The sequence below is a fragment of the Ixodes scapularis genome, unplaced genomic scaffold (assembly GCF_016920785.2).
Source record: "Ixodes scapularis isolate PalLabHiFi unplaced genomic scaffold, ASM1692078v2 PGA_scaffold9__187_contigs__length_104089568, whole genome shotgun sequence".
Classification (NCBI taxonomy): Eukaryota; Metazoa; Arthropoda; class Arachnida; order Ixodida; family Ixodidae; genus Ixodes; species Ixodes scapularis.
The window spans coordinates 74,938,800-74,966,415 of record NW_024609884.1 but is presented as its reverse complement, the minus strand read 5'-3'; the positions used below and the strand labels follow the sequence as shown (position 1 = coordinate 74,966,415).

General features: G+C 44.3%; 1 protein-coding gene across 4 annotated transcripts in view; it reads right to left on the bottom strand.

The window, feature by feature from the left end:
* Positions 1-27,616, bottom strand: part of LOC8042986 (eukaryotic translation initiation factor 2-alpha kinase) — a 71,161-nt gene that overhangs the window by 10,120 nt on the left and 33,425 nt on the right. For all 4 annotated transcript variants that reach the window (XM_040500738.2, XM_029994352.4, XM_040500737.2 and 1 more), the window contains 10 exons: positions 26,468-26,594; positions 23,003-23,117; positions 22,808-22,917; positions 19,865-19,987; positions 14,317-14,460; positions 13,715-14,093; positions 9,228-9,377; positions 3,857-4,039; positions 1,087-1,188; positions 965-1,027 (listed from right to left, as the gene is read on the bottom strand). In XM_040500738.2, coding sequence (XP_040356672.2) covers positions 965-1,027; positions 1,087-1,188; positions 3,857-4,039; positions 9,228-9,377; positions 13,715-14,093; positions 14,317-14,460; positions 19,865-19,987; positions 22,808-22,917; positions 23,003-23,117; positions 26,468-26,594 — 1,496 coding nt within the window. The remainder of the gene's footprint in view (positions 1-964; positions 1,028-1,086; positions 1,189-3,856; positions 4,040-9,227; positions 9,378-13,714; positions 14,094-14,316; positions 14,461-19,864; positions 19,988-22,807; positions 22,918-23,002; positions 23,118-26,467; positions 26,595-27,616) is intronic.

The window sequence follows — 27,616 nt, the reverse complement described above, 5'->3', positions numbered from 1 at the left end:
AGCCCTACGCAAAGGTGGCGCCACGCCGTGTCAAAGCTCAAAGTTGAAGCCGCGTTTCCAGCACCGGCCGCATCACGTGACCACACTTTCCGGTGCATCGCACGTGAAGGCCTTTTGACGCTTTCGGCGAGCGTAAAGATTGTGTTGCTGTCTTCGATGCTGTAAAAAGGAGTTACAACTCACGAGACGCAAGAAACATCAAAACCCAAATGTTTTGGGCTCCGGGTCGGGCCGCTGGACCACTCTGGATGAGAGGCGACAAACGCGCGCATGGCCTGGCAAGTGAGATTGTTTCCAACCGCTCCGAGGACGCCACCGCGCTTCGCCTCGCCTCGCCAAACCTTGCCAACCGCGAGCGGACCCTGAGGCCTAAAGGCTCCAGCGCAGCCAGGAACAGCACCGAGGTAGGAGCTGCCCGTTCTGCACTACCATGCAGTACTCGGAGCTCTCGGCATTGTTCGTGCTTGCGCCAAAGCCTCTAGGCACTCCCTCGGACGCGCAAATCTTATTTCGCAAAGCTTGGAAAGGGGCCGCCCTCTCCGAACAGCTCATATTCCGCTCATTTAGTTTGGCAATAAAACCTCGCGTTTCTTCTCGGGAGAAACTGCAGGCAACCACACGGAACTGCTCTCCGTCACCGCCGACAAGGTTGGCCGCCGACATGTTCTCAGCTGTTCACTCGCTCCTGCAGAAGCGCCTTCCCATAATCCTCCCCGTTCCAAAACGCGATGCGGCCTCCGTTTACATGGGTTGAATGAATGCGTATTCGCAATCTCGACCCACCTCTGTCTAGCGACTTGAATGCGATGCGCTTCCCTAGCGCATTATGCCGTTTACATGACCATATTGAACGTGACAACTCGATTGGATGCGACTACGTCGCATTCATGTAAACACGGCTAGTGTCCCTTCAACAATGATGCAGCCCAATTCTCTCAAGGGCTTAAATGCTACAAATCCTCACCTCAGATGGATAAGTCTTCCTGAACTTGTCTGGGAACTTGAGCCGCTTGGCGTTCATGAGGTCCTGCGTCCAAAAGAACATGGCCGTCGGACAAATACTCTTCAGAGGTAGTCCGAACTCACCTGAATCCTCTCCATCTGGGTGGAAAAGGGCCATAGGAGTTCAAAAAAGATGAGGCCCAGTGAAAAGACGTCCACTGACTGGTTGTACTTGAGGCCATCAATCTTGAAAAAATAAATGAATAAAATAAAAAAGATATACTACATATACATATATATATTTTTTCCTTTTTACGACTCTTGGAATTAGCAGTGTGCTAGACGCGTGCAAATAGACAATTTTAGATTTTAACATTAATGCCAGCTTGGGTGAATAACTGACAGCACCCGTGCCTACCCTTTACGCAAGCATCACTGCAATCAAACTTAAGAGCACGTGGACCCCAGCGGCGTACCAACTTGTATTTGAGTAAGGGGGGAGGGTTCTAGGCTCGCTCGCTCCCCCCCCCCCCCCCCCCCTTCCCCCCCCGGAGCCTAGAAGCGGTGCCCTTGGGATCCCTTGGGTGCCGCCGGCCAGTGTTTGCCCTGCCCAGTGGCGACTGTTTCGGGGGGGGAAGGGGGGGGGGGGGGGGCAAAACACATGCCATGCCCCCCTACTCTGAGAACTGAGGGGGCAAGCGACCCCCCTGCCCCCCTGGTTGGTACGCCCATGGTGGACCCCATCTTTTTTCCCCCTTCCAAGAGCACAGAAGGCGCGCAAGATGTGGCGGCTCAGCCACACCATCTAGAAGTCGCTAACTCAACCACAATTGTGTTAGTGGTGCAAGTTGGTCCGCTGACTCTGTCATGTTTTTTACGAAAAAAGTAGACCCTTCAAATGTGTTTGCGAAGGAACTTTCTCCCTCTCTTGAGCTCATTTGCTGTGGATTCGAGTGCGGCATGACCCATGCTGCTGAGTGCGCGTGCGGAGATGTGAGGCTGCTGTGCTTGCTGATGCGCATCTTCAGCCACCGCGCCCATCACACGGGGGCCGAGATCGCATTGGCTTTTGCGCTGTGCGGGTCGCAACTGTAGCTACTCGGAGGTAGGGTGCCTGGAAATCTTTCTGAGACAGTATGGAGACATCTTTTTTTTGTATCAAATGCCACATAGCAGAAAAAAAAAAAGTGAAAAAAAAAAAAAAAATTACCACCTTTTCTGGATCGTACTTTGCTCGAGCGCCTGCGAGTCAGTTTGCCATTTTATTATGGTCAGTACTGCACGCCAAATGAAGACATGGCTCCTCACGCAAATGTGCCGTTCCCCAAAGTGCGTTGAAAGGGAACAAAACAACTTATTTAGAAATCGTTAAAGGTGCACAACCGTCGGTTGGTAAAATGTCCGTTTGACGCAGCTATGTAGACTACCGTAATATCCCGAAGGGTGGGTTATCTTTCACAATCATTTTTACCAATCTGTCCATCTGTTTCAACACAGGACATGGTCAGTTCTGTTACTAACTTTAGGTGGACTGAAACTATGGGTTGGCCAACTTTTTCTTTGAATATGTGAATAAATAATTGCAGTCTCTTTTTGTACTATGCAAGAATCACTGCGATCAAAAAAGAGATGTTATGTTAGCGTTGTGTGTAGAGGTGTTTTGGACGCTGACTCGTGATTGCATCCTCTGTGCACTGCATGTGTTCGGATGAACACTTAAAATAGCTTTCCTAATCGATATGACACGTCCAATTTGCTACTGTTCTTTAATTACTGGGCATAAATGTAGTTGTTTGTAACCACCTTTTTTATTTTTCCAATTGAAAATCAATTCTGTTAACTTTGAAAATTACCTCTCATCATGAGTATCAATTTGAAATGCGAAGCGAGTTACAAAAGCTGTTTTATGCTGTTTCAAATGAAAGACTACTTCAGTGCATTGCAGACTTCAGCATCATCATTTCATGGGAAATACCTTATGTTATTATGTCCATCAATTCAATATAACTCCAGTATGATTGCAACAAAGACCAACACGTTTTGTGTACTCGGTGAAAATAAGTGAGCAGAGGGTTCAAAAACCAGATCTCATTGATATTTTCCCGATCTCAAGTAGTTCATTCTTGCTCCGAGTTTACGCTCAAATTCGAGAGTGCGGTCATACTTGGTGCCATGACAGCCGTAATGCACAGAACAAACTATGAATGAGGAAAGAATAAAATACAAGGCGTCACAATGTTCTAAAAGTAACAAATGTACAAAGGATGTGATCGGACATTTTTACTCGCCCGACGTCTTGACACGTGAAACATCGTAACATCTTCATATAATATTTAAACTCGTACTTGCAATCGAGTTTTCTAAAATCTATTGAATCAATTGAGACTATTTCAGACAAAACGATGCAGCTGCAAAAGAGCAGACGCTTCCACTTTGTGGTGGTTGTTTAGATGAGGTGGGCCTATACGAGAGCCAGATGGGTGGGGAAAGGTAGAAGTTTGCGATGATGTCTCCTACGAGCAGGACCGGCCCCGATTTGTGGGAAAGGATGGAATGGTGGTTCCATCATGACAATGCCACAGCACACACTGCCCTGTCAGTGCAACAATTTTTGAACAAAAATGGCATGACACCGGGAAGAGAGTAAGCGCAACTCAAACTGGCCAGTTCTTGATCGGCAGTTTTCGGGCTGAAAGAAAACTAATTTCAAGCCGCAAATTGTGTTCTGGGTGGATGGGCTCTCATATGTCATGTTTAAGTAAAAACCTCTGCGAGCATCAATACTCTGAGTGTCCCTTTAAGGTAATGGTTACTGGCACCCACCAGCTTTGTTTGCGCATAGCACTATGTGCTGATAGCCAGGGTAATTCATGAATGCAAGTCTTCAGCTATCAGACACTCACACCTCACTCACCTGTTCTGGGCTCATGTACAGTTGCGTGCCCACTTGGTCAGTGAGCCGCCCAGACTCGCTAGTAAGTGACTCTGTCGTCGGCTCGGACGGAGTTGCCACCACGGAGCCTCCTGTCAATGCCGTCACCAGTCCAAAGTCGCCTACCTTCACTGAATCGTCCATGGCGAAAAAAATGTTGGATGGCTGCAAACAGAACCATCTGCAGGTTATGAGGGAGCCACCACAAACACGGAAAGAAGAGAAGCACATTCATTATTGAACGTCACGCTTAGGCTGCAGGTTTTCTGGCGCTTATTTGTGCACTCAATTTGCAGATCTCTCCAGCAACTACGGAAATGAGCTCTGTAGGTGTTGCTTCTCTGCAGTGCACCGGTGCTTGGTAAGAAGTACGCTCAATGTGGTAACCAGCAGCCAGAGCCACGAATACAGTGTTTGGCCATTCATTGGGTAGTATAGGAGGCAAATGAGGAGGCGCCACTGGCCGAGAGCGGGATGGACATGTTCCAGGGCATCCTCAAATTCAAATGTGGCCAGCCAGAAGCCGCGAATAATACCCTGGCGGTGTTTGCGGGAGAAAATTAAAAAGTGCGTCGGAGCAACTCTCGGTGACTGACAATATGGTACATGCGACTTTTCTATCACTACCATGCAAAATCAAAATCTAGGAGAACAATCGACGTGATCCATACGCCAGGCACCGCGGGCCAGGGATATGCTGTCCGAGCGGTCAGGCTCTGACCGAGCAAATCAGAGTTGGAGCGGCACATTCGATTCTTACATCTTTTTGCATGATCATAATTGAAACATCACATACACCATATTTTCAACCATGATGAGTTACTCCATTTAACTCTTACACACTTATGGTAAAACTATTTCTCGCTACCACCCCTAGGGGAACCTTTTCAGCTTCTGGTTGGCCAAGAAAGCATGTCAAGCCTTCTATCTGCGTGTGGTGCACGCCCTGGCTCTGCCCGCTCCTCCCATTGACCAAACTCTCTATATACAACTCTGCCCGCCGCAATCAACACTTGGAAAAAAAAGTGTGAATATCGCAAAAAAAAAAGTATGGATATCGCTTGGGAGAAAAGTACATTTTCAAAACGGGGTGGAGCATGCCCACACCTAGTGTGTATAAAAGGAAACGGAAACTTTGTAAATGTTAATTTTCAAAATTAAACTGGCTGCTATGCAAGAGAATATGATAGGCAGGGATGACCTATCAACCTGTGCCCATTACTTGCAATTCTTTTTTTTTTTTTCTTCTTTTAATTTGAGATGGAGAAACAATGTGCATATAGCAAGATTTGTAAATTCACAAATTCACTCAATAGACCATTTGCAGTATTCCCAAGCGCCCCGGCCCGCACTCAATTAATTATGGGAACGGTGTTCCTCCAGCTCCCTAGTGATCGCTAATTTTCGACCAACTCCATGGTTACACAGTTTTTGAGCGTAATTCGTGGTCACCCTGAACAAGCACCTGATATACCCCAAGGACCTGTCATATTACTTTTAAATTTGCTCGTCAACGTCAGCATTTTTGATACTGCGCATGCGGTCCACCTTTCAACCTGGCCTGAGCTGCAGAAATCTCTTACAATATTATCATTCTCGTGATTGTTGTTTGAGCAGGAATTGCTTAAAAAGCCGATAATTCACAACAACAAAAACCAGGATTTAGCTCGGAGTCCGCGGGCTGCTTCTAGCATTTTTAGCGTTTCTAACTTAATATCAGCATGATAATAATGTAAGAGATTTCTGCAGCCCATCCAGGTTGAAGGGTGGACAGCATGCACAGTATCAAAAACACTGACATTGAGGAGAAATTTTAAAAGCGATATGACAGGTCATTGGGGTATATCAGGTGCTCGTTCAGGGTGACTTCGAATTACGCTCAAAACCCGTGTAACCAAGAATGGGGTTCGAATTACTGATCACCAAGGGGCTGAAGGAACACTGTTCCCATGATTCTTTTAACGCGGGCCGGGGAACTTGGGGGATATCGCAAATGGTCTATTAGGTATTGTTGGGCATCTCATATAGGTTTAATTTTATGCCAAATCCGTCGTTTACTTGCCATCCCAAGACATCAGACTTTCTGAGGTCACAGTTCATAAATACAGTTAGACTAAAAATAGCTCATAAATGGACAAGTGGAATCTTGAGAACAACTTTCACGAGTTTAGCTGGATTTTTGTTTAAATATGATGCAACAGTAGTGAAAGGCTTGAAGAAACTATTTGATTAGAAAATATTCAGCCAAAACCACTATTCGCTTCAAACTCAAAATTCACTATTCGCATGTGACTATCAGTTATGTTATGGTACAAAATGCAGTCATTAGCAAACATACAGATTGGAGATGAAATGTTAAATTCTAAATCATTATTATAAATTAGAAACAATAATGAACCAATTACTGAGCCTTGCAGTACAACAGAATTCCACAGAGGCTAAGGGCAACTGTTATTAACACTGGAACCTGTAAACGATTAGTTAAAAAGGCAACAATCCAATCGAGTACATGAGGATCAATGTTTATCGAGCAAAGCTTATGAATTAGTAGTGTGTGTGATTTTGTTGAATGTCTGAGAAATCTAAAAAAACAGTACCCCCCCCCCCCCCCCCCCCAGTCTGAGAGCCACAATAAAAAACAAACAATGATTATGAGTGAAGAAAGGACGACTGAAGTATGGTATGTAATATCAAACAGAGATAGGGAACCTTTATCAGCACTGAAGCATACTTTTATCACACATCACACAAGGCAACAAGTCGGACACATTTTGTTGTGATGCAGTCAAGATAACGCTCTTGCAGTCAGAAAGGCAAGTGCTCTCTCCAATCTCCAAGTAGCAAGTACCGGCAACCAGTGGTTGGTGGCTAGAACCAATTTTGTATTTTTGCTACCGGTGAATGCCTGTAGCCATTGTCCAGTTAAGATTGAGACCACAATTAGGCCATAGATAGCCTAATTTTGATACAGATCAACACGAAATGAAAAAAAGAGAGCAAAGAGAGAATGAAATACATCCTGCATGTTTCAACCTCACTCGTGCTTTGCGTCTGCCTGCATCGCAACAAGCCAAATAGCACGTAAGGGACATTGGGGTACATCCGCAGCCTTCCAAGTTTCAACTGATCCCCTCAACTGTACCGTTTGTTGGTACGACATGACTATACTCCGTTCCACGATAACTTGGCGAACTGTGGAGGCACTTGTGGCCATGATATACAATGTAGCTCACTAGTTCTCGCTTTCAAATGTTAGTTTAAAAATCTATTCACTACTACTCATATGTTTGCCAGCTTTCATGCACCGCAAATGGCTATGAAGCACTGCACTCTAGTTTGGAGAAACAACTGTTCGTCAAAATATCTAGGCTCATTTGGCGAGGCTCAACAAAAACACAGCCAGCCTGGAGGTTACTGTCACTTATCAATGGGCTGCCCAGAGGTTGGGAAATCACCGGCTTCAGCCTTTTCTTTAAGGTCTGGGAAATCGCTGACTTTAGAAGAAAAGAGTTAAAGGAGTACAACTGTAACAGTTTTGGGTTTTTACGCTTAGTAATGCACACGGCACAACTAATCGTGGAACACAGAGTAAAAGATGCCAAGACGCTGTAAATAATTTATTATCGCATTACTTCTACCCAGCGGTTTCAGCTTAGATTTCTGAGAGCCGGGATCTCAAGATGACGTCGCTGACCACGAAGCGCAACTATGGCGGCCGTAACGTGGACCCAAAAAACTATGAAGCAGTGGCGACTTTGTCGTCTGCCCCAATTCCAGCGCTTGGAGCACACGTGTACCACATTCAGTGACCTGATTGGCCTAAGCTGTTTTGGAGCACCTTTCGGAGCAGTCAAAACAGTGTTTTGGAGCAACAAAAGTGGACTTTGGAGCAGATACTCTTAGAAAAATAAAAATATTTGTTTCAAGTGCTGGACAAACAAAGGTCACTTTGCTCCCCGCAGTAAACATATTATAGTCGAGTTAGACCACCTGGGAGTCTTTCAACATGTAACTGAAATGCCAATGACATGAAACATATTGCAATGCTTCAGTAAAATGATACATATATATGTACCTGCTATAGGTAAATAAGAACCAAACTGCATCTATTAAAATTTCTTTTAAAGTGACCAGCTTAGTATTAAATATCACATTATTAGGTTGACTAGTTATATAATAAATAAAAGCAGTCTCTAACTGTTGATACACGTGACCACTGCAGTGCAATGCGAAATTGTCACGCGAGCGGAGATAGCTGTTCGATCGAAACCATGCCACTCCGCTCTGTCGCCAACTGGTTGCCAAAATTGTACACAAAATGTAACTGTCCAGCATACGACAAAAAACAACCCAGTCGCACGTGCTTGCCAGAGTGGCTGGCGAGGTATAAGCTAAACACACAGAAAAAAAAAAGAACCTGAGCACATTGATGCAAGACATCACGAGCCAGAGTCAAAAGGTTCTTGGAGCGCTTTGTGCAACGTCTGAACTCGAGACAAACAAGCGCGCTGTGCGAGTTCAGCGTAACAGACATTGCCTCCTTTGCTTTAGCTCACTTCTCTTCAACAACTCCCTCGCGGCAGATTTTTCACGTACCGGGGTCCCCCTCGAAAGAAAGTTTACCGAGAGAAACCCAGGTAAACAGTACTTCGACACAGCAGTCTTTGATCTAGAGGAATTTTTGTAGTAGCGTATTAAACAAGAGTAGGAATGTTGATGAAGATTAGGGCGGTCCTTACATTTCAGTTTAGAAAGCGCCATATCTGCAGCGACGTGGCGACGGCAACACTCGACGTCACGCGACCATGGCGACTGGCAGGCAGGGACCAAATATAGTTTTCCCACGGCCATTGCTTTCAGGAGCAAGTGCTTCAGCTCACAAAGTAACTTCCGCCGCGCAAAAGCATGGTTTCGTTTCACAGCATGATGACATGGCTAGTACCCAGCACGCTAGTGTCGGAGCATCTGTAGACACCCGCGTCTATCGTTGAAAAAGTTTTGAAAAGACGCGAGACGACGAGAGGACGACAGCGCGAAATGAGATACGGCGGAAAAGACCATGCAAGACAGGATGAATGATTGATGCAGGGTACTTTGTGTCGGCTGGGTGCTTGCGCCACCTAGCTCACGTGTGCTCATTACAGTACTCAGTTTAGATTCGGTTTTGAAAGGCGAGTAAAATTGGTTCTTTGGCGCAGGCTTGGCGCAGATTACCCATATTTTGGCAAAATGTAGCAGAGTTAGCCCCTTGGCACAGTTTGGTGCAATTGGCGCAGCAATCACATCACTGCACATTACACGAATTGGAACGTGGTAGTGGGGATGATTCTTTTGCTTTCACCGAGAGACTTACTTTGAGGTCTCGGTGGATGAGGCCGTTGTCGTGGATGTACTCGACTGCACCAACTATTTGGTAAAAGATGTCCAGAACCTGCCCATAGTCCCGGTTGCTGGCATGGGCATTCAGCCACTCTTTCAGGCTCTCCTTCTTGCACAGCTGCATCTGCATGGGATAATCACTGGGACTAAGCACTCTTTTCATTTATGTTACCATACTGCCAAACATATCTGCCGAAGAGACCTCATTATTACGATAGAATAATCTGGAAAGTTTTCATCAACTATAGACCAACACTACGTTTACAAACAAACCCGCTCTTGCCCACACCAGGTGTGGGCACTGCGTGTGCGCAGAAACCGAATTCGCGTTAAGCGAAGCGTCTGCGCATGCGCAGTGCCGTCGACAGCGCCACCGCAGCTGCGTGACATCAGGGCCGCGTGTCGGTCTATAAGTGGGAACTTGGGAATTTCAGGATTTTATTGTTGTTCCTTTTGCTACAGCCATTTTAGGTTTTCATTTCTTTTCCCCAAACACTAACGTGCTTCTCCTTTTCGTAACTAAAGCCCACTCTATAAAAATGTGTTAACCCTTTGACAGTCGTTGTTGTATATGTACAACAACTATTACATTACAGGGTGTCACAAAAAAAAAAATTTACACATTCTTTTTTACCGCAAAAATAAACTAGGCATCACCGAACGCTCATTCTCCGCCCAAACGTAGCGCTACAGGTCACAACCAGATGCCAAAGTTTCAGCCCGATCCGATACCTTGTTCAAAAGTTATAGGTGATTTTCTGAAAATTTTAATGGGAAAATGGAGCCCATTTTTGCCCATTTTCGGTTTCTGGTGCCATAGAGCCCGATGTATTCGAAAACTCTGTCGGCCACCATTTTCCCATTGAAGTTTTCTGAAAATCACTTATAACTTTTGAATATGGTATCGGATAGGGCGTTTGGCAATGCCTAGTTAATTTTTGCGGTAGAAAAGAATATGTAAATCTTTTTTGTGACACCCTGTACTTAAAAGTTCCCACCTAACCATAAAACTGAACGCACCCCGGAAGGTTCTGCTATCTGCTATGCTTTAGGCAAACCATAAACGTCATATTCGCACAGTGTTTCACCTTGCTTCGGCTATTTAGAGTCTAAAAATAGGATGTTCCATGCACGTGATGCGCGCGAGATGGTCGCTTCGGGTGTCAACTGCTCTTACGGTGGTGGCAATCGGGATGCTGGCTCTCCCAAATCAGATTTCTGATGTTTTTCAGAATTCTCAGATAAGAACTCATCATCCATTGGATGATGAGCTCTTATCCTTTGAATACAAAAGGATAAGAGCTCATCATCCAATGGAGAAGCTCTGTAAAGTACCTCCCGTTCGAGGGGCGAGACCACCGGAATGTCACCGAAGTAGATATGCCAAATTGAAACCGAATAAGAAGAAAGGCAACAACTAACTTTTTGCCCTAAATATTTACATTCAATATTTCTCAATCTCAATAGCCTGCAAGGACTGTACGTGCACCCGCTCTATACTAATTTTTTTTTTTTCTTTTAAATCCCGGCGCACTTATTTAGTTATTTTTTTCCCATTATTCTTTTGGAAACAAAACCCAACCACATCATTTGGACAAAAAGAAAATCTCAACCATAAAAGGGTAATGGCACTCCAACAAACAAATAAGCAAATGTATACAGAGTGTGACACAGCACAAAAGAGCCATTGCTGGTTTTTCCACATGGTTGAAAAAACCATGTGGAAAAAACCATGTGGAAAAAACCTTTTAGAATAGATCTACATAGGTACTAGCCCAACTTTCTATCGTAATGGACACTATACTCTGTTCCAGCTTACGTCCGACCGCAGTCAATGCTACGTGCGGCCCAGACCAATGGAACGCCGACATTATGTCACATGAACTTGCTTCCACATTGGGTGCCACTCCGTGTGGCGCATGCTCTGAAAAACTGAAGGAGGCGATTTTGTCTGATACAGGAAGATCTACGATATTATACACCACAGCTCTAAATGCGACAATTCGGGTCTCAAAACGGTATTCCCCCCCAAGTGCATCCACGCTCAATCTATTTACTTATCATAGTTGAACAGAGCATGATGCAAGGTATGGTACAATAATATTGTATCTATTGACCTGCTGAAATGTACAGCACACATTCAGCACGATTTGTAGCGCCCAACTCCCCAACGAACCTTTGGGGAAGACCGTCTCTAGGCAACTCGGGGACGAAAGCTTCGGAGGACGTGACTTAGCCACTACAGAACGAAATCACACGGAAACACCATGTGGTAAAAACATGCAGGAACTGGATCGCTTGAGCACAGTGCACTGGAAAATGGGCATGCAATGAAGTGACAGAAGTTGTACAACATTGCCAGAAGCTATACGCTTCTTCACCGACCAAACCACATGCATTGCAAATAATAGAAAAACTTCAAAATAAAGGTCAATTTGTCACTTTTGCTTTTAAATTATCTCCCCAGCCTTTGGCTGCAGTTGGTCGGTCAGACCAGCAGGGTCATGTGACCTATTGCCGGCGATCAGCTGGTCCTGGACGCAGATAGAATTGGCTGTGCTCAGACGTAAGGTTGTAAGGTGAAACAGAGTATAGTTGATAATTTGAGAAATAGATAAAGGGATTCAAGATTTTCATAATTCAATTCCACAAGCCCTCTGGGGTATGAGTGGAACTGAGACATAAGGAATACAGCAGCAAAAGTCAGGGTTGGCTTTGTTGACGCTTGACTGAGGACCTTGGTTGATACTATACCAAAATATCTCTTAAAAGAGACACTGCATGCTCAAGGAACATTTTTTTTTAACTGCCTCGATTAATCATATTTGCAATAAAATGCACTTCCTCAGAAAAATAAAATACAATATTTACGCCGTGAAATGCAATTTGGACGAATCCATGAATGGAGCATACAGGCCAATCGCCTCTATGCTCCATTAATGTGTGCTCCATATTGACAGCGTCGCTGCGTTGACTTTAGCAGACTGTATTTAAAAAAATGGCATCCGTTGTTGCTGGTTTCATAGTGTGTTCATGTGTGCATCTATTCAGCAGACGCTTCGTTGCAATGGTGATGGCGACCATTGCAGACAGACTTTATAATGTGGAAGGAGACGGCCGTGTGATGAGATGAGCTGCATGCTTGAGTTCTTTACCATGCTTTTCAATGGGTGGAACGTGAACAAAAAGTCTGAAATAGGTACTTAATGCAGATGGCCGATTTTGTCAAGCACCTAATATTTTACAGCGAAGCTGTTTATGGCAAGGGTTCCATGGATTTTTAGTGTGCAGTTACTAAAAACTCTACGCTCGTACCGCTGCACGTGCCACACGTGCACGCCTTCCTCGTATAAAAGGTTCAAGGTAAATGACCAAAATAAAGCGTTGACGAATGCACGTGCAAGATGCCATTTGTTTTAGGGTTTTGCTTTAGAACAGTTACTCCTGCAGAGACCGGCACGGGCGGCGGGTGAAACACCATTCCCTGGATTCTCCTTGATGCTTGGGTAATTTAGCAATACATAGATCTATTCAGTAGGTTAGTTATCAATAAGCACCATTTTCAAGATCAGTAGACTCTCAGGTAGATAATAAAGGTTCCTCAAAGATTTCCTGCTGTGTGACCTGTGTCGGCCATGTCTATGGTCGCACCGCCCTCTTTGTCGTCGTTCCAAGCACTTGCACGCCTAGTTTCCTTTGCTTCGGCTCTCCTGGTGTGGCGGTCCTGTCACGTGTGTGCTTTCCGCCGAGTGGCGGTCCATTCGCGCGTGTCTAGTTTCCTCCAGCTCCTCGGGGCAAGACTGTGTCGTGTGCTAAACAGCTTTTCTGGTCCTCCACCTTCACAGAGTGGAATGGCTCATGATATTTTATGAGCCTTACACAAAGAAAGGCATGTGTTTAGCTCAAAATTTATGCTAAGCTTTTTTTTTTTTTTTTTACATCAACATGCGGCTAAACTACTTGTGTGCCGGCAAAGCAACGCATGAAATGTAACTCAAGACGGATGGAAAGCACTACAACAGCCAATATATGAGAATGACAAAAAAACTGCTTGTTTAAAGGCTCCATGGGATCCCAGATATAACTTTAAATTTTATGTAAACAACCAATTTTTTTTTTTTTTACTGAAACTGTGCAAGCAATGCATACTGTTGCTCATACAGACCCCTAAAAAGCAACCTGCAAACAGGGTACTTCATACAACCTTTTCAATGGAAAAGGGGATGGGACATAACCGTCCAATCTCAGTTTTCACAAGTGAGAATGTGAAAATCCAAAATGCAAAAGTGCTGCTCACACGCAAGAATGGCACAATAAAGACCCAAAACACACGAAAGCTCCACAGCACACTTTGAGCACAACGGGAGCCAGACATTCAAGCGACAACAATTCGGGTCCTATCGTTCTACACGTCTGGCCCCGTTCCGCGTGTCACTGCGGCGTTCCAGACCCCAAATGTACCTGAATGTAGAGGTACACCTTGACACAGCGATTTTCGTCCAAACAGAGGCTGTTTGGCCGTTCCTTGGGCACCACGGGCTGCTTCTTCTCCTCGGACTCCTCCCTGGCACTTTGCGAATGCTCGAACTTGATGAAAGAGTCCTCGCCTTCCGTAGCAGCATAGGGGCCGAAGGGCAAGCTATCTGTGGTGAACGAGGACAGGAGACGGTCCGCGGTGATCCCGCTGGACGTTGAGTCATGCGACAGGAAGTGATCACTGAATGCCACGTCGAAAGGACGCAGGGGGTTGAACGGCTGGGTGGGCGATGGCAACTGCCTCGCTGCCGAAGTGGCTGTCTTTTCCGATTCCGAGTACACGCTCGAGGCACACAAGTCGAAGCTGCAATAAAAAAGAACACTTTAGGCCACTTTCTGTCACAGGCAGAACAAAGACTTTAAACTCAATCACACCTGCGTAATGTTTCCAAGAGTTCTCAGAAACGTCAAGTGCTTACTCTTCCAGCTCCTTCTTCAAACGAGGCCTGCCTCAACAATTCTCCAACTCAGCACCCCCCATTCCGGTCAAGTGGGACGAATCTACCACAACAAAGAGATGCTCAAACCTTCCGCGCCAGACGTCGTCCTGGTGCTCCTGCCAGCCTGGGGGTGGGCTTTCGAGCCAAGCATTGTAGTAGCGCACAATCCCTGCATGATCAAGTTTGGCCAAGGCCTTGGCCTCACGCATCACTTTGTCCCGGGCTTCTGGGCTGCGACACAAAAACAAAGGACAGCAAGTGTTAACACAAAGCATTATCTTCGTGGTCTCTTCTATAATTGAGAAGTAGCAGTAGTGGCCCCAAATATTTGTATTTCAGACCAAAAGAAAAGAGCAAAGATGTAAACAAAGTCAAATTTGGGGGCTTTACGTGCCAAACCTACGACGGGCATCTGGCACGCCCCAGCGGAGGACTGAGGATTAATTTCGACCACCTGGGGATCTTTTGACGTGCAACCGAAAGCTAAAGATATAAACGGTACAGAAGCTAGTTCTAGTTGCCCTACTGTAACTGTACTGGTATATGCCGAATAAGGTAGTGAATAAAATTCATTCTCAGTAAAATTGGCACGAGCATGACTCATGCCCCAAGCTCTTATTTATAGTAAATCGGACTAATCAAGCTAGTGCACGATACAGATCCCTAAGTTAGGGGGGTGCAAACCAACTATGGGCATGTTAAGGCCATGCTCAGGAACGGGACTTTGGCACTGTGTTCACTAAACGGACAGGACCAGAGGGCGATACTCGAGGCGCTTTTCATGCACTAATGTTTTCCTCGAGCACAAGTTGCTTCTCCTCACTCCATAGGCCCGCATCAGATAGGGCAACTTTCTCAGCAATTTCTAGGAATTTAATAACGTATGTATGATTTATAAAACGTTCATCCCCAAGCACAAGAACAAGGTGTAAAGGCAAGTGTGCTGAATAAAACTGGGCGAAGTGGAATTGGCAGTACTATCTGCAATATGCGGGGCACTCAAGAAGGATATGCACCACAGTTAATGGTTCTGAACAGTGTGTGCATGCAGGAGGATCCTCTCGGCGAAGCAGATATTCGTGTTTTAGATGGGTGTGGCCAATTCTTAACCCGACAAAGGACGACCTCGAAAAAACTGTCCCTGTGACGGGCACTCACCCACTACTCTAGCATCGGCTTCACAACATGGAGTTTGTGGTAGGTTTTGCGGGACCATTCCTTTTGCCATTTACACCTGATACTTTTCTTTATGGCCACTTTGTAGTCTTGGTAGGGTATGGTATGTCGTGAATATCAACCTTCCTTGCAGCACATGTGGAAGCGGCACGATCAGCAGCTTCATTGCCGGGTATACCCACGTGACTAGGCACCCAGCAAAAGACTACTATCTGCAATTTGTTTTCCCCAGCTGCAGCAACCACTTTATGTTGTAGCTGAGTTATTAAAATTTTTTTTGCTGTCTCAAGGGATCTGGGTGCTCTCACAGCACTTAGTGAATCAGTGTAAACTACAGAGTATGGATGCCTATTTTTGATAATATAGTCTGTGGCCTATAGTAAACCGTAGAACTCGGCAGTCAAGGTAGTTGCACTGGAATTAATCCGCCGCACACATTTAAGTGAAGGCCCAATACGGAACAGCCGATAGAGGAGTCGGTTTTTGAGCCGTCAGTATAAAAGCTGGTGTAGTCTTTATATGTATTTTGTAGCTAAAAGAATTCCTGTTTCAAGACTTCTGGTGGGGTATTTTCCTTGGTGTACTCAGTCAGTGACAAGTTTGTGATGAGCAGACTGTGCTCCCATGGTGCCACTGTTCCCAAAAGCTGAGCAATATGTGGGTTTGTCTGAAGGCTAGCCGAAACAGCCGCGGTCTTGTTCCGCAATGAAAAGGGAGGCTTAACAGTGGGCTTACTTTGGAAAGTTTGTTCAAAACGTGTTCCCTCGACTAGCTCCCGACACGGATGTTGTAATACAGACCGCATCCTAAGGGAATACATTAGACCTAGGACATCTCGTCTTTTCTCTAGAGGCATTTCATTAGCTTCAGCATAGAGGCTCAGCACAGGGGATGTATGAAACGCAACGGTGGCAAGTTCGATTCCTGCATGATGGATTGGATCCAACATTTTCAGTGTTGACGCACTCGCTGATCCATACACCAAACATCCGTAATCTAGGCTTGACTGCGCAATCGGCCTATAGATTCTTAGCAGGCACAATCGATTGGAAGCCCAAGTCATATGGGAGAGAACTCTCAGAATATTAAAAGATTTATGGCATTTTTGTTTTAAAGTATTGATATGTTGGCTGAAGGAGAGCTTGGAATCAAATATAAGCCCTAAAAACTTGTACTCCATTTTTATCTGAACTGGTGCACTGTACACGGTAAACGAAGGCATCGGCATCACGCCACAATTTCGTGAAAAACAAACGCAAACAGTTTTTTCCCCCTGGAGAACTAAAAACCGTTTTTGTCAGCTCACCTTGTCACATTATTAATAGTCAGTTGAGCACGGCGTTCGCAGATTGAAAGGTTACATGAGGAAACAGTGATCTGAAGGTCATCTACATACAGCGAATAGTGGACTGATTGTGGTGTGACATGCAAGATAGAATTGATTCTTATAACAAACAGAGTAACACTGAAGACACCTCCCTGCGGAACACCGTTTTACTGCACAAACCATTCTGCGTGTACAGACCCCAACCTAGCTCGGAAGGTGCGTCTATCTAAATAGCTCTCAATGACATGGAACATAGGGCCCTGGATACCAATGTGAATCAAATCCCTCAAAATTCCATACCGCCAGGCAGTATCGTATGCTTGCTCGGGATCGAAAAACACAGAGAGGCAGTACTGTCTATTGACAAAAGCCTCCCGCACAGTTGTCTCCTATCCAACCAATTAATCCTGTGTCGAGCGGGACAAGCGGAAACCGCACTGGTATTTATCCAGGATGCAATGTTTTTCCAAGTGCGGCATCAATCGTCTATTAATTATTTTTTCGAAGGTTTTACAAAAACAGCTGGTCAATGCAATTGGCCTGTAACTAGTAGTAGCATCCGAGTTCTTTCTGGTTTAAAAGGGTACGGAAATGAAAAATTAAATATTCAAATTTCGTTCGGAAATGAGTCAAGCATGACGGATAATAACTGTAAATGATAATCGCACGTTTGTATTTCGAATGACTGGCTATATTTTTCATTCCAAACGAAGCACTCGAGCAAGCGCTCGAAGAGAAGCGAACGTAGAGCGCGATGCGTCATGGGATATGCGGCAAAAACGAAAACAGAAAAAGGATTCCCTGAATTCGTGACGTAGCAAGGCTGGCGTGGTTATGAGCTTCGCCGTTAGTGGTGCTGTCAGCGTTGTGGTGGTGTCAGTAGCGCCAACGCGTTACAACCCAGCTGTTCGAAGTATCTGTGGGGTGACGAGCGTGTGGCTGGCCCAAGGAGCACGTAGCTTCCACAGCACTGTCAGCTTAATTAAGGGTGAACGGAATGGGAAAAGCAACTTTTGTCCAAATTTTGAGCGACGGGCTAATCTTCTAGGGGGGGAATGGCTGTGTCTGGGTACACAAACGAGGGTTCGGGCAAGAGGGGAGTCCCTCCTTTCTTTCTTCTGGAACTGTTTGGTACAATGCGCAATTTGTGAGTTGAGGAGGAAAGCTAAGAAGGAAATGTTGAATTCCAAAGAGTGGTGCTGCTCCGATGGAATTTGCTATGTCATGACAACGTAAGAAGTTCCCTAACGTTGCTAGATTACCTACCAAATAGGCTCCACATGCATCCACCAGGTGCACATTGAGATTGTTTACCTAATTAGCTTTAAAATTAGTTTTCTTGTGCCTTTCAACAAAAGACTGGTATTTTTGAGGTTATGCTGCAACGTGCAACACATTAAAGCTAAAAAATGAGTGCTGGAATTTTGTTTCCAGGTGCAGATGATTCAACATTAAGTAGTGGATACAGTCAGGACCAGCTGCCGAGGGTTTGACACTATGAAGGACCATCTTTAGTTCAATAAGGGTGAAGGATCTATTATACAACTCCCATGTACCACCAGGTGCCTTTATGGTCCTGGCTTCTTTCTGCTGTTTTAGCCAAAGAAATGATGGTGAATAGTGCCTGGAACTTCAAACAAACTCGAAATGTTCCCCGAGAATATCAGCTTGTTCCTAGACTTTCTGGGCAGGTTCCGTAGCAGGATAACGGGGGAATGGTGAAAGCACGATAGGATCCATAGATTTTGTGAATCCGATCCCAGACCTCTTTCGGGGATGTGTGGCTATTTATTGATGTCGCATACCACTTGATTGCCGGCGAATGTACCATGCACGGGCCTTCATTTGCTTAAAGTGAAGAAGAGTGCTTGATGTCAGATAGCGTCGAAGTATGCTCCATGCCTTGTTTTGTTTTTTTCGCGATTCTGAGCATTCTTCATTCCACCAAGGCTTGGGACAGTGTGGGAGGCGTCCCGAGGTCATGGGGATTGCCATTATGGCTGCCTGAAGGACACAATTCGTGAAGTATTCATTCACTTCGTCAATTGAAAGCTTGTCAAGAGGTGTGCATGTGAGCAGCGAGAATTGGCTGACCTATGACCAGTTTGCCTTCTCAAATTTCCAGCGGGGAGTTTAGGTGGGGAGGGACACACCTGGGTTATTCAGTCTTAAAACAATGGGCATGTGGTCACTGCCTGAAGGATTATCTGCAGCCTGCCATGAAAACAGTGAAAATAAAATAGGTTCACTTATAGAGAGATCAATTGATGTAGATGAATGGACATGGCAGACGCCTGTTCTGCAGCAGGTCGCTCTCCTGTTTCACAGTCCACAGAAGCTTCGGCAGCCAGGAGTTGAGACACCGTGACAACAGCGACACTCTCGTTCGCTCGTTCTTTTCACTAGCATTTCTACCACCAACTGCCAGGATCACGACAGCATGACACTCCGGCTTTTGCGATGTTGTCCATTGCCACTTCGGGGCGACTTTTGATGTATGGGGCGGGAGAGGGCGCTAAACACACCCGTCAGAAACTCATTCCAGGCACCGTAGTTATACATTGGAAATGATCACTGTCACCAAAACATGATGACTACATCTAAATGCAATGATCTCATGTGGAAACAAAAAAGCATTCCAAGATCTGTAAATGGTTAACAGATTTCTTCCTGGTCTGGCAGCTTTTGATTGAAACAAAAACTAAATCTAGGCGAGTCGCTCTTTACTTTGGGGAAGGGGAAAGTGGAGACAGTTAACGAAGAGATGAAGTGGACATTTGACGGCAGTACAGGCTACTGATACAACAAAACATTTAGGGCAACTGCCATTACTAGGATATTCCCAGTTCCATTCTTGCCATGGTGTCTCCTTGCAAAATTTAGAATAATCCAACAAGCAGTTTTATTTGACCCCAATGGAACCCAGATAATAAAAAAAAATGGAAAAACAGGCACAGGTAATGAGACTTGTTGCACACGGCCACTTCCATCATTCTCACAGTGATCAATAGGCACAAGCTATCCAGTCTGTTTACTCGTAACGTGTGAACAATTTATTTGGTTGCATTTTCTTCCCCTCTCAAAAACAACCTGCAGATTCAAATTAAAAAAAAAATTCTGAGGTGCACTCACTTGTTTGGCAGGCAAATTCGCTTCACAGCGTAAGTGCAGTCGTCAAGTTTGTTCCTTGATTCAAGGACAAGACCAAAGCCACCTTTCCCAAGGCACCGAACTGGCTCAAAATCAGCAAGGTATCTAAAATATAAAAGGCCATCAATCTTCTTATACACAACGAAAGCTAGAGCATCAAAAACGACCCATAAAAGATAGATGAACTGATATTTAGGTTTGAGATCTTAAATCCCCACATATTTATATAGAGGGTGCTTTTCTTTTAGATGGGAAATAATTCTAGAAAACAGGGCCCTTGAAATAGAGAAAAATAATTCCTTCGGGATAGCGTTATTGACTGCAATGGACATCAAGACATGCGTACGTGTAATGCAATGATTAGTGAACTACTTATTGAAAATGCACAAATTATCTTTTTTACATATTTGACTTAGCTGGCATAATTGGTAATCTGAGATCTGTCACCCGATATCAAAATATGCCACGGAGTAAGAAAACTAAAGTCTTCCTTAAGCGATTTGTCGAGGTCTTTTTAAAGGCCGAGGTTTGGAACACTTGTTGAGTTTCAGTACTGCACGCCCTAAGAGCCTAAATTCCCCACTAACTAGCACAAACCAGCACTTTTTTTCTTGAAATCTAACAACCTATTTCCATGACGAATGACAATGTCTTGGTAAGGTCGTACGAGCTAACATTAATATTTAGAAAGCTGATTTGCGAGCTTTAATAGACCGATCTCACCAGCCAGTTTGACTACGCTCCGCTGCCGCAATGCATCGAAGAAACTTTAGTCTTTCTGCACGTGCAACAACCTCACTGGAGCTCTGCGCGTGTGGAGCATGAGGCGGCACGAGCTGTCTTGTGCACTGCTGCGTGCCCTGCGAACTAAAGTTATGGCGGCGTCACGCATGCGCCGAACGCTTGGCGAGATCAGTGTATTGACCGGTTTGCCAACTATTACGTTACAATCATGCCCCGGTGTCAGCCACGACTGACTATATTACTTTCCCAAAAATTATTCTTCCTGTCAAGAGGCCTTTATTTTTTTCTTTTTTTTTTTCCTCTCATGTTTTTGGTAGGTGTGTTCAAATATAAAAAGTTTGGAACATGAATCTAATATGAATAATGCGAAATAGTGACTTAGAATGCTGCATAAAATACTGATGAATATCTACACACTAATGATAAAAGCAGCTTAATTTAAAAAAAAAAAAAAAACATTAGGCATATCATTTACATCTTTGGAGCTAATATTGTATGGCAGCTATAGTCAAAATGACATAGCCCTAAAGAATTGCAAACGAGCCAAAGTTAGTTCAAACCTAAACGAAACAAGCAGCTGGAGTTTAGTTTGGAAAAGAAATGGTTAGTGATTGAATGTGAGAAAATTATTACTATTCCAAGAAAGTAATTTTGCAATAAACTGGGAAAAACAGGAACTTGGCATTTTTTTTATTGTGTTCTTTGCTAAGATAGTACTTTATCAACTGAAAACCCATAAATGAAATACAATATAATCGTTGGCTGACTACTTCCCATTTTCCTATATACATTTTTGGGCCTAAAGCTAAGGAGAGATGTTCGTAAGCAGGACGCGGAAGGAACGAAAACACTTTGTGCATTCGCCTTAGTTCCAGACAAAGAAAAAAAGAAAAAATGTCTTTGGCTATACTCCGTTCACCCTTAAGCTGAGACTAGAACCTCCGCCTTCAGTGCGAGCTTTCTGCTCCTGCTAACACAAGTGTGAACGTGCAGACACGCACAACCAAAGCACTGCAGAAGCCAGTGAGCTCATGCTGAAGGTGGAGCTTCTAGTCTCAGCTTCAAGGTGAACAGAGTATTGTCCAGCGTGTGCACAGTTATTTTACGTTATACATATACCGTAAAATACCGGGCAAGCGCCCACTCAAACTTCGCAGATAATCACAAAAAAATGGACGATGGGCGCTTGTCCGGTCATCAATTTTACATATAAATGTACTGTGCATATTTTCTCAGATCTTACAAATTTGGGAATGGGTGCTTAATGTGGAATGGGCGGATGTGCGGTATTCTACGGTACTCTTTTTTTTTTCTTCTTTTTTCTGACGCTTAATTGGTGCAGACGCAGAAGCATATCTGCAACAAGATGCGCGAAGCACAAGCTAGGAAGCGCGCGCAGAGTTTCTTTCACCACTGGCACCTATGGGCTTGTATTATTGGCGGATTTTTCGCTTGATATTGGCAGAAAAGTTTAATCGGCATAGTCAATATCCTTTATTCGCAATTTGTGCACTCTTGTGGGACATCCTGCGGGACGCTTACTCTTTCTTTGCTCAAATATTCTTTACTCTGTCAAATATTCGACCGGAGCCGAATATTCGTGAACTGCCAGATGGCGACTTCTTGAATTGAATATTAAAAATGTTTGATTCATATTTCAACTTTCGAATATTTGCACACCCATAATTTTCAGTCCCTCCCTCCCTCCCCTCCCTCCCCCTCCCCCTCCTCCTCCTCCTCCTCCTCCTCCTCCTCCTCCTCCTCCTCCTCCTCCTCCTCCTCCTCCCCCCTCCCTCCCTCCCTCCCTCCCTCCCTCCCTCCCTCCCTCCCTCCCTCCCTCCCCTTCCCCCTCCCATCCCCCCAAAGAAAAACGCCCTGCAGAAATTATAGAGTTTATTCTTGTTAAAAAATGCAAAAGAGGAATCCCAGCTTGGCCCGCGAGATTCACTTGGTCTTCAAATTTCACTTTAAAGCCTGACGGCTCATCAAACATTTTGTACTGCATCTTGAGAGGTGCAACTAGGATTAGAGTATGTATTTTAGCATGCTCGCTGCTGGCACTCGTTTACACATTACTCAAAGATGAATAAACCATATGGGAAATAGGGTTGTCACCTAGGAGTGCAAAAGTTAGAAAAAAGTACCCAACTACGACGTAAAATACAAAAATGTCCACTCCACCTTGAAGTGTACTTGGGAAGGTTGTGGAGAGCTGCGACTCCCACTTGCTCGGCTAGAGGTTCAATAGGAGGGATGCTCGTGGGCAGGGCTTCCGGGGGTGGCTTTGCTTCCTAAAACAAAAGTGCATGATCACGCCAAAAGAGTGCACCAAAAGTTTGGCCAAAAGGCACAAGTACGACCTTCTCGAGCCTTCACCTTGGATGAGGAGGACTCCTGCAAAATCCTAAGCTTCCATCGACGTAGAACATGCCGTGTAATGAGAATGTTGACCAGGAGAGATGTTGCAATACTGATGCCGAGAACCTCCTTCCTGCAAAGCCAAATGTTAACTGCACATTTATTATCCCTTCCTGCACATAGCTGGAAAGAGTGAAGCTAATGAAACGCTGCTAGGAAGTAGTAGGACAGAACCAGAATCCCGTGGCCTTCGTGAATTCACTTGAAAAACATTGTTTCTAAGAAATCTTCTACATAAAGTTCCAAATGAACACCTAGAGTAGAAGGTCGCCCGTCCCGCCTTCCTCAGTGCTCTTCACCTGGGACTTTAAGGTAGAAGTTAACAATTAATTGAATCTTGCTTAGTGACTTTACATTTTAGTGAGTACAAAAAATATGAATCACTGTAAAGGGCAGTATGTCAATGGCCTGCCACTAGTGGTGCAAAACTATCGATAGTCACCAAAAATCTGAATATCGATAGTAAAAAAAACTATTGACAGTACTATCGAAAGTCAACTATCGAAAAACTATCCATTGTACTATCGATAGTAATATCGATAGTTAACTATCAAAAAGCTATAAATAGTACCAGGGCCGTACCCAGAAAAAAATTTCGGGGGGGGGAACTTCGGGGACAACGGCGGCCATTTTGAAAGTGTCTATTGTCTTATTTTCGCCTATGAATCACGTGCATCGGTGGCATATAATGGAGAGTTACAGCAAACCGGAGAACCGGTCCTGGTTTGGTACCCGGTAGCCGACCGGCGCCACTGCGCGTGCGCAGAGGTGGAGATTAAAATCGGCTGACTGCCAGTGCACCGACCAGGGCCGTACCCAGAAAAAAATTTCGGGGGGGGTCAGAACCCCCTAACCCCCCCCCTGGTTACGGCCCTGGATAGTACTATCAATAGTAGACTGTCGGAATATTATCGTTAATCGATTATTGGAAAACTATCAATAGTCGACTATCAAAAACCTATCGATAGTATTGTCGACAGTTTACTATTGATAGTTTTGCGATACTAGTAGTTTGCGTGGCTCCCTCTTCTTTTTCTCACTTTATTTTTTTCAAATGAGACACCAACTAGCCCAAGCACTTGCAAGTTACCATCCCAACTTTGGTTCAGCTTTCAGAGATGACGAAGACGGGAGTTTGGGCGAAGAGAGGAAAAAGGAAGGTGAGCAACGGTGCACCAACTGTGTTCGCTCTAGTGGTGCAAAACTATTATAGTACTATCGATAGTATTGATAGTCACCAGAAATCGGACTATCAATAGTAAAACTCTATCGATAGTCGACTATAGAAAAACTATCGATAGGACTATCGATAGTCGACTATCGATAGTTCTGCGACACTATTGATAGTTTTGAAAAAACTATCTATAGTATCGATAGTCAATTTACCAATAGTTTTGCATCACTACCTGTCACCTTTTTCCAGCAGACTCTACAATTTTGTGAATGCCACCATTAGCAACATTTATGCAGTGCAAATCTCAATCATTCTAAAATTTAGAGGGGTGTGAATATAAATGTTTTTACTAAGAAGCAAATAGCAGTATTAAGAATGAGCTGCACAAAGAATCGTTTTGAATATAAGTATTTTACATTCAATGTAAACTGAGCATGGGTACTTTAATAAATTGCAGCTATAATTCTTTTTCAGAAAACATGCCTATGCATGCAAAATAAAAACAATTTTGTTGCATGAGAAACATTTCATATACTATGTGTTCAATAAAAAAAAAAGTCCCTGATAAAACAAGTTCAGTAACACATGATTAAAGTTCGACATTTTTGGTTTTTATCTTTTTCAATCGGGCAAACTTTTTGTTTTTATTTAAAAAAAAGTAAGTGTGCGTTTTTTTTTATTATCATAAGTATGCAGGACATGAAAGTTCTTTTGACTTTTTTGTAACATTTGCAGCGTTTTTATTCTATCCAGAACTGTACAAGGTCTTACTTTTGCTTCTCTGTCACTACTGAGTGAATACTTACAAATGATAGTGTTTAGCACAGTGCTGTCATAGGGAATGTGCAACTGCCATATGAAGGGTGAAATCTGGAATCTATGTGATTGGGCATCACACATTTACCTAATGAGCCAAATTCGTAAAAGAGCAATTTTGTAGCAGTAGTGTGTACAACATTCAAATAATGACAAAACATGCACACATAAGGCAGATATCAATGTGTACCAAGGCACCTTGAATTTCACTGGTAATCTAGATCACAATTTGTACTTTATATTATAATAAATGCTCATTTATAGTTTTTGTTGTTTTCCACATTAATGTGAGGCCGTTATTTTCGGTCTGTAACAGATTCTGCAATGACTTCTCACCATTTACTACGGCTGCTCGATGCCCCCCTTCCGTAGAAGTGGTTGTGCACCGTTGCTCAAAACTGGCAAGTGCCAACGCTACACACTACAGTAGTCAAAGCTCACCAATAAGTCAAATGGGGGGGCCAAAATAAAGCAGTTACCACTTTTCAAAGCACTGCATACAGTCGAACCCGGATATATCGAATTCAACAAGGTATAAAGTTGAGCGAGTTGGGTGATGGTCATATTCGAATGGGTTAAAGCAGCGCAAAAAGATGAAGGACCAGTAAAAGGAAACACAGAGACACAGCGCTGACTTACAACTGAAATTTTTACTTCTGCGCCATTCAGCAAGTAAACTTGAAACGAGATAAACATACAAGCAGTCGACCCGATAACACGTCATCTTCCCATCAAGCCGACACATAGCTACACGTATTTACCCACCTTTCTGATAAAATTCATCTCATCACTAGCCAGGGCAAGTGACGGAACACTTATGCACATGCCCGAGTCATGGTTGGCAATAAAAAAAGCTTTGTCAATCTCCCGAGCATACTTAGTTTTATGTCGGGCTAAAATCTTGATTTCATTAAACATTGGAGAGCATGCTCTCCCCTCTCCAATGTTTAGTGTCATGCATAAAAAGCAATGACTACCTTATTTATTGGAATATAGGTTAGCATTCTTTTTCCAGCCTCGAAGCTTAAAGTTAGGTGTCGACCAATAAATTATAACCAAACAAGGATGATTTACAATACTCAGCAAAATTTATGAGCCTCTCAAACAAACCGAAAATGCTCCACCGCTTTCTCTCCCAGCACCCTGGTGCAAAGCAGCAAAGTTTAATACACATACGCCAGCGCAAAGCGGTGAGGTGATACACAAGAACTGGTGCAATGCAAGCTTGATGCAAGAAATTAAAAATTTTAAAGGAGTAAGTAGTATTCACAATTTCTGAATATTCGAAAAACTTGAATACTTTGAACAGTAAATAGAATAGCAAACACCCTCTATAAAGTATTCAAAGTTTCGAATATTCGCACAGCCTTACTTTCTAAAAAAACAACGGGTGCTTCCAACAGAATGCTAAAAGGAACAAGGGGGAAACTCACCACCAGTACCAAAAGGAAACAATGATGTATTGATCCAGGGTTTCAGCCGAGTCCTCCTCTTCACAGAGCAGAGACTCACCAGAGATATTGTCCAACTCTGGCCCCTTGTACAGGTAGTAGCCCATGTCTGCCAAGACAGAACAAAAGCCGTGCAAGACAAAACTGGTTTCATGTCGCATGAAGATGAAGCCTTAGAACCATAGACTGTTTTGTTGCAGCGTAGATGTTCCAGTGAACAGATTGTTCTGAACAAACAACACATCAAACAGTAATAACTAATAAGCCCAATCTGTCATAGCACAAAGTTAAAAAAAAACTGTCAAGTTACACTTTTTGGAGGCAATACAGTGATGACTCGTTAATATGGACACCACCATCAAAAACCCGAAACCTTTGTCTATAATCAGGGGTTCTCAAACTGGGTTCCGCAAAACTGGGTTCTCCTCTCCTCTCCCCCTCCCCCCTCTCCTCTCCCCCCTCTCCTCTCCACCATCTCCTCTCATCTCTGGTCGATGCTGTCTCCTCTCTCTCCTCTCGGCCCGGCATGCATCGGCCATGTCTACGCTCGCACCGCCCTCTCTTTGTCGTCGTTCCAAGCACTTGCGTGCTTAGTTTCCTTTCTTTCCGCTCTCCCAGGGTGGCAGTCCCGTCGCGCGTCTCTAGTTTCCTCCAACTCCTCGGAGCAGCGATAGTCGTCCAAGCGAATGTATACGATACAAAAACCAGAAAGACAAGTTGCCGTTCTCCATTTTCAATTTCACTTCTCTTCTCTCTTCTCCGGGCTCCCGAAGAGCGAAGTGCCTACCAAGAGCAACGGCAGGAATGGCAACGAGAATGTCAGCGGTGGCGGCGGGCGGCAAACGCCACCAATGAAAATCGTGCACAAAATGCCAAGCGCAAGTGCAGACAATAAATGTGTTTGCACCTTTGCTCAAAATTCTGTGTCACGTCTGTGTCGTGTGCTAAACAGCTTCGCTGGCCATCCACCTTCACAGAGTGGAATGGCTTATGTTTCTTTCCTCCCTTTTCTAATGGCACCCTTTGTTTCTACAAGTTGCCTCCCAAGGAATCCTCAAACTAAGTTTCCGGCAGGGGGATAGTCTACCAAAATTGGTGGATTGGGAAGTAGCTTCTAGTTCAATAACCGGA